At 35.9% G+C, this 7,128-nt stretch overlaps 1 protein-coding gene across 1 annotated transcript; it reads left to right on the top strand.

Moving 5' to 3' along the window:
• Window positions 1-1,679: 1,679 nt before the first annotated feature.
• Window positions 1,680-6,935, top strand: LOC101219498 (NADPH--cytochrome P450 reductase 2). Its single transcript, XM_004146269.3, has 18 exons — window positions 1,680-2,251; window positions 2,367-2,426; window positions 2,543-2,619; window positions 2,737-2,794; window positions 2,873-2,956; window positions 3,078-3,114; window positions 3,270-3,339; window positions 3,423-3,617; window positions 3,743-3,835; window positions 3,932-4,157; window positions 4,253-4,336; window positions 4,430-4,581; window positions 5,079-5,175; window positions 5,624-5,773; window positions 5,863-5,940; window positions 6,042-6,164; window positions 6,259-6,372; window positions 6,478-6,935. The coding sequence occupies exons 1-18, from the start codon at window positions 1,904-1,906 to the stop codon at window positions 6,556-6,558; spliced, it is 2,127 nt and encodes a 708-aa protein (XP_004146317.1). The 5' UTR covers window positions 1,680-1,903; the 3' UTR covers window positions 6,559-6,935.
• The last annotated feature ends 193 nt before the right edge of the window (window positions 6,936-7,128 follow it).

Here is a 7,128-nt window from a genome sequence, read left to right as displayed (position 1 = left end):
TTGTTTTAGCTTTGAGTGTTGAATAATTTCATGATGAATTGAATTTGGATTGATGGTTAACCACGTGACAAATTATTTGTGAATTCAATTGCATTTTCACTCATCTATATTCATTCTCTTAATCAATTAGCAAACGATTGAATGTTGTTATTGAGCCGAACTTTTTGCAGTGAGAGAGAAAATTTAGTTGAGATGATAGAGTAAAATGTTATCCAATCATGAGCAAAAATTAAATGATATGAAAATAATTAGAGTAGTAATTGAATGGTTTTTAATGGTGCAATTAGTATGAGAATTGTCTATTGGGAAAAGATTCGAATTAGAATGCTAAGGTTAGGATCATACTCAACTCAAGAAAAAATGAAATATTGAATTTTGACATTTAAGCTCTTACAATTTATAATTTATAATTAACTATCATTGATTGATAGATATCAACATTTGCAAAAGTTACAACGACGTAACAAAAATGTTGAATATTTACAACATTTGCAACAAAAAGAATATCAATACAAGAACCCCAATTTGAATGTTATTAAAAAAACTTCTTTAACAAGAACCTTACAAAAAAAAACTACTTAACACATCATTCACAATCAATTTGGAGTGACGAAATAACTTAGAAATTTTATCCAAAACCAAAATTGTCTACTAAGGTTATTATCATGCGATAATATATGCATTATAATCACTAAATATATAGATTAGGGATTTAAAGAAACATGCATTAAGGGTTTAGAGAAAAATGAGAAAGTAGGTTTTTGTTGAAATATGTTTGAAAAGGCTTAATTTAGTCGGTTATTGAATGCATTTATTGAATGTTTAGATTGGATATTAGAAATTGTATGTGGGGGTAGGAATTGCGACTAACTTTACTTCAATATTATTTATTTATTGCAACTTCTTATGATAGGAGACTTTCCTCTTTAGATCCCTCACTTTTATGAGATTATTTTTTTCTTATTTTAATTTTATAACATAATGTATCCTTTACTCATTTTAAATAATTAAATTTGAAACTAAATAAAAGTTGGTGGGACACAAATTGATTTTAGAGAAGCAAATTGACAAGTCTAGATGCGATCTTATTAATTATTTTGGTTCAATTAGATATTAAAATTTAAGTTTTAATTATGAAATAGACTTATTTTAGCTTAAGTGCTAGATAATACCCAAACTCAAGCTTACAAAATTGATTGAGAACTTTATAAATAGAAGAGTTTGAAGTCGGTTAGAACACGATTCCTTAACTTCTTATGAGATCGGTTAAAGTTTTCTAATTCTTTTAAAGTTATAACTTGATTAACCATCTTTCGAAACGGCATTAATGTACCTCATTGGACGACCATTGGAACAAATTTTGGGTGCAAATACCTATAATAATTTAAAACTTTGTAGTCATGGGTTATGTAAGGTTTTTTTCCCCTCTTTTTTTGGGTATTTGTGATGCCTAAAAACGAAGTTAATTCGTTTCTTTCCTGTTTTGGGCAATTAAAAAAAAAAGTTGGAATTTTGTTTGGAACAGTTATTAATAAAAAATTTAAAAAATGTGGAGGGGAGGAAGGTTACGTTAACCATGGTTAAAAGTATGGTGTTAGGTGGGTTTGACTGGTCGGGTTTGGTAGGCGTTGGTTCATTCACGCGCTTCTTTGCCCTTCCAATATAAACACACCCCTTCTCTTATTTCTTCTCTCTCAACGCCAACTCACAACCACCACCTCTTCTGCCACCGCCTTCCTCCACCGGAGTTCCGGCCTATTCTTCACTGCATCTATTCACATTTTTCACTCCATACTGTTACTCCCATTCTTAACCGGATTCCGGTGGTTTCTTAATTCCTTGGTCATATCCTCCACCGGATTCCAGTGAGGTTTTTTAAGTTTCTTTGGATTCGGACTCCATCATGCAATCGGAATCCAGTTCTATGAAGGCTTCTCCATTTGACTTCATGTCGGCTATAATTAAGGGCAGGATGGATCCGTCTAATTCTTCATTTCAATCGACTGGCGAGGGTGCCTCAGTTATTTTCGAGAATCGCGAGCTGGTTGCGATCTTAACTACCTCGATCGCTGTCATGATTGGCTGCTTTGTTGTTCTTGTGTGGCGAAGATCCGGAAATCGAAAAGTTAAGACTATAGAGCTTCCTAAGCCGTTGCTTGGGAAGGAGCCAGAGCCAGAAGTTGACGACGGGAAGAAGAAGGTTACGATATTCTTTGGTACGCAGACTGGTACTGCTGAAGGCTTTGCAAAGGTTTGCATGTGAAAACAATCGTAGGCGTTGAGAATTTTGTGTAACTCGTTCGTTTGTTTACTTTTTTTTTTTTTTTTTTTGGCTATTGCTTACGAGTGACTGCGATTGTTCTCAGGCTCTATCTGACGAGGCGAAAGCACGGTACGATAAGGCCAAGTTTAGAGTTGTTGATTTGGTAAGCTTCTTTTTCTTATTTTGTATCTGTGATGTTGGTGGATGGCATTTTGGCACAGTCTAGTTTTGATTGACGAACTATGGTGCTGACATTTCGAATTGGACCTTCTTGCGCAGGATGATTATGGGGCTGACGAAGATGAATACGAACAAAAATTGAAAAAGGAGTCTGTAGCTGTTTTCTTCTTGGCAACGTGAGTTTCAGCATACGCGCAAACTTTCAAACTTTTGTTTGGATCCCTCATCTTTATTTCAAGGTTTAAGTCGTCTGTTTTTAGTTTCTTTTAGTGGTTAATTGTTTATGAATGCAGGTATGGCGATGGAGAGCCCACTGATAATGCCGCAAGATTCTATAAATGGTTCACCGAGGTAAAACTTCTTTCGGCATATTTCGTTTTGTGCAAATCATTAGAATTGTTTTTCTGATCTAAATATGCATATTCATAGGGTAAAGAGAGAGGGGAATGTCTTCAGAACCTCAATTATGCAGTCTTTGGCCTTGGCAACCGACAATATGAGCATTTTAATAAGGTCTCAATGGTTCCTTCCAAATTTCTTGGCTTCAATTGTTGATTGTTGATTGTCCGTTGTCTGATTCAGATTCTGCTATGCTAACTAGATTCAACTTTTTTTTTTGGATGGTGACAAACAGATTGCAAAAGTGGTTGATGAGCTGCTTGAGACTCAGGGTATGCTCTTGCCTTCTTTCTGATGTTCATTTATTAGGAAACCGCAATGATAAAATTTCTTTGAGAACACGATTAAGCGAAGATTAATGCATCTTTGAAGATAGTTTTTATAAGTTTATTACGCTTGCCAATATAATTCTTTATTTTGTTTGCAGGTGGTAAGCGCCTTGTAAAAGTTGGACTTGGAGATGACGATCAGTGCATAGAGGATGACTTCTCTGCTTGGTATGGAGAAAGTTGATTTGTTTGCTGAGGTTTGTTAAAGAAGATTGGCAACTCATACTTTCATGGTTTACTAATTTTTTTAGGCGAGAATCATTGTGGCCTGAGTTGGATCAATTGCTTCGGGATGAGGATGATGCAGCAACTGTGACCACACCTTACACAGCTGCCATATCAGAATACCGAGTGGTATTCCATGATCCTTCAGATGTAACTGATGACAAAAAGAACTGGATGAATGCAAATGGTCATGCTGTACATGACGCACAACATCCATTCAGGTTGTGAGAAATTTGATGTGTTGTGTTTTGAGTTTAACTTGCACCTGTCTTTACCCATCTGGAAAATTTAGAAATAAGGAAAAGAAGTAGAATGAAAATCTAACTTATTGTTTTATTGCATGAAGATCTAATGTGGTTGTGAGAAAGGAGCTCCATACACCTGCGTCTGATCGTTCTTGTACTCATCTAGAGTTTGATATTTCTGAGTCTGCACTCAAGTAAGTAGCCTAGTTAATTGTTGGGATTGTTCTATATGTCTGTACTATAATTTAGTAGCATAACACCATTCTCTAACGTTTGTTCTCTTTCACCAGATATGAAACAGGGGATCATGTTGGTGTTTACTGTGAAAATTTAACCGAGACTGTTGATGAGGCTCTAAATTTATTGGGTTTGTCTCCTGAAACGTATTTCTCCATTCATACTGATAATGAGGATGGCACCCAACTAGGTGGAAGCTCTTTACCACCTCCTTTTCCATCCTGCACCCTCAGAACAGCATTGACTCGATATGCAGATCTTTTAAATTCACCCAAAAAGGTATGTTTTGGAGTTGTTGCTTCATGCTTCTGGTTCACTGGGAGATCTATCTGTCAACTGAGGTGATTAATCTAGTCTTACTTATGCCTTTTCAGTCAGCATTGCTCGCATTAGCAGCACATGCTTCAAATCCTATAGAGGCTGACCGATTAAGATATCTTGCATCACCTGCTGGGAAGGTATTGATTTCTATCAGAAAATAAATTGGACACGTTTCTGCTTCTCTAACCTCACCCACTTACTTATTTGGTTAAAAACTAAAAATCGTGTAGGATGAATATTCTCAGTCTGTGGTTGGTAGCCAGAAAAGCCTGCTTGAAGTCATGGCTGAATTTCCTTCTGCCAAGCCTCCACTTGGTGTCTTCTTTGCAGCTGTTGCACCACGTTTACAGCCTCGATTCTACTCCATATCATCATCTCCAAGGTATTTACAATTTCCCTACCCTCTCCTTTAGCATTTTTTATTGTCTATTGAAACTTCTTTAACTGGTTTGGTATATAATATCCAAGAGAATTTTGTGTGATTAGAACCAAACAATTTGTTTATTTTCATTACATAAACGGAGGCTTGCAATGTGCAATGTATAGAAGTTCTTACCTGCTCCAGTTGGTTAGAAAACTAACATTTTTAAATTTTCTATTGTTTTGGAAAAGCTTATTATTTCTTAAAGATAAGTTGCAAGGAAGGGAATATAAGTTAGGATTTTAGGCTGAGTTGATTAGAATAAAGATTTAATGGACGACTGTTTGGTGAAATGATTTTGGAAAGAAATCACTTCTCCTAAATTGTCATTTTGTCTAGGCATATTACTGCACGATGCATCTTTCCTATCATCCATGTATCTCTCTTTTCATCTTCCTTTCTCTCCTTTTCAAAGTTCTCTTTATGCTGAATCTTCGATATCTTTGTGCCTTTAACAGGATGGCTCCATCTAGAATTCATGTTACTTGTGCTCTTGTCTATGACAAAATGCCAACTGGACGTATTCATAAAGGAATTTGCTCTACTTGGATGAAGGTATGTAAAATGAAAGACATAATCCCGAGAAGCTAGTATTTTTCAGAGAGTTATCCAATATTAGATGAATAGCAATTGTCCTGAATGTTTAGAGTTCTGAGCATCTTTAGATGTTTATTATGTAAATGATTCATGTTAAACTTCAGATGTTATGGATCATCATACAATAGCTCGGATATCTTTTTTGCTTGATATGTTAACAAGTGAAGGTTTCCACTGGGAAATTGGTGTAGGGTTTTTTTTCTTTTTTTTGTGGGGATACAAACACACAGTGATTTCTAACCTCATTTTGATTTGTATTTTATTCTGTTTCCTGATGACTGCTTTTAAGAGATTTAGTTCATCAATTTTCTCGTTGGTTTCAGATATTAATTAGTGATTGGCAGCTCATATCATAGATTGCCTCCTTCTGGCTATGAGAATCTAATAATTATTCTGCATTTTTCAGAATTCTGTGCCCATGGAGAAAATCCATGAGTGCAGTTGGGCTCCAATTTTTGTGAGGCAATCAAACTTCAAGCTTCCTTCTGATAGTAAAGTGCCTATTATCATGGTTGGTCCTGGAACTGGATTGGCTCCTTTCAGAGGTTTCTTACAGGTTTCAACTCGCACACTCCCCTTTGATTTTCTTCTACTTGAACTTTTGCGCTTCTAGAAAATAAACAAGTCGAAATATTTTATCTTCAGGAAAGATTAGCTTTGAAAGAATCTGGAGTAGAATTGGGGCCTTCCATATTGTTCTTTGGATGCAGAAACCGTGCAATGGTATGCCAAGTTCCTAGATTCAAGCTTGTACTTCGGCTATTGAAGAAATACATAGTTTATTTATAGATTTTCAAACTCATGCTTTTTATCTACTTTTGAAGGATTATATATACGAGGATGAGCTGAACAACTTTGTCGAGACTGGTGCTCTCTCCGAGTTGGTTATCGCCTTCTCGCGTGAAGGTCCAACGAAAGAATACGTGCAACATAAAATGACAGAGAAGGTGAAAAGACAATCTTAACAACCTATATAAGATTTCGGATTCATCATGGAGGAAGATATTAAAAAGCATTTTTTTTCTCTCTTTAAATATGCAGGCGTCAGACATCTGGAATTTGATATCACAAGGTGCTTACTTATATGTATGCGGTGATGCAAAGGGAATGGCTAGAGACGTCCACAGAACTCTCCACACCATCGTGCAAGAACAGGTAGTTTCACAAGTCATAACTCAACCAATAAAGTCATATATTTTATACGCAGTCTCGAACAATCAATTGTTAGGCCTATTCGCTAACTACGGATGTCGATTTCAGGGATCTCTTGACAGCTCGAAAGCTGAGAGCATGGTGAAGAATCTACAAACGAGCGGAAGGTATCTGCGTGATGTGTGGTGATAAAACTGCTCAACCCATGTGATCTCCAGAAAGGCATAATAATTAATAAGAAAAAAGTAAATGTGGTTGAATTAAATTATTATTGAGGTTCCTATGTCAATCACTTGGATTGAGACTTTTGATGGGTCTTCTTCTTAGCGAGGCAGAGGTTATGGAATTCTCTTCTTTTCTATCTCCCCATTTTGATCTACAGCTAAACATGAAGGATTCTTTTGTTCTTGTAATTTATAAAATACAGAATGTAGTTTGTCATTAGTTAGAGCTCTCGTTTCTCTTAGTGTTATTGTATCAACCAACAATATGGTTCAAACTTCAAATTCATATATACTTTGCTGTAATATTAAACGGATCAAATAATTTCCAATTTTGTCTTCATACTTTGTGCTCTCTCTCTCTCTCTCACTCACTCACTCACAATTCTGTTTACTAATTCGCTTGTCTTCCCAATTGGATTCGTTGTCACTGTAAACATACTTTGTGCTCTCTCTCTCTCTCTCTCTCACTCACTCACAATTCTGTTTACTAATTCGCTTGTCTTCCCAATTGGATTCGTTGTCACTGTAAAAATGG

The sequence above is a fragment of the Cucumis sativus genome, chromosome 1 (assembly GCF_000004075.3).
Source record: "Cucumis sativus cultivar 9930 chromosome 1, Cucumber_9930_V3, whole genome shotgun sequence".
Taxonomy (NCBI): Eukaryota; Viridiplantae; Streptophyta; class Magnoliopsida; order Cucurbitales; family Cucurbitaceae; genus Cucumis; species Cucumis sativus.
This window is presented reverse-complemented; position numbering and strand designations above follow the sequence as displayed.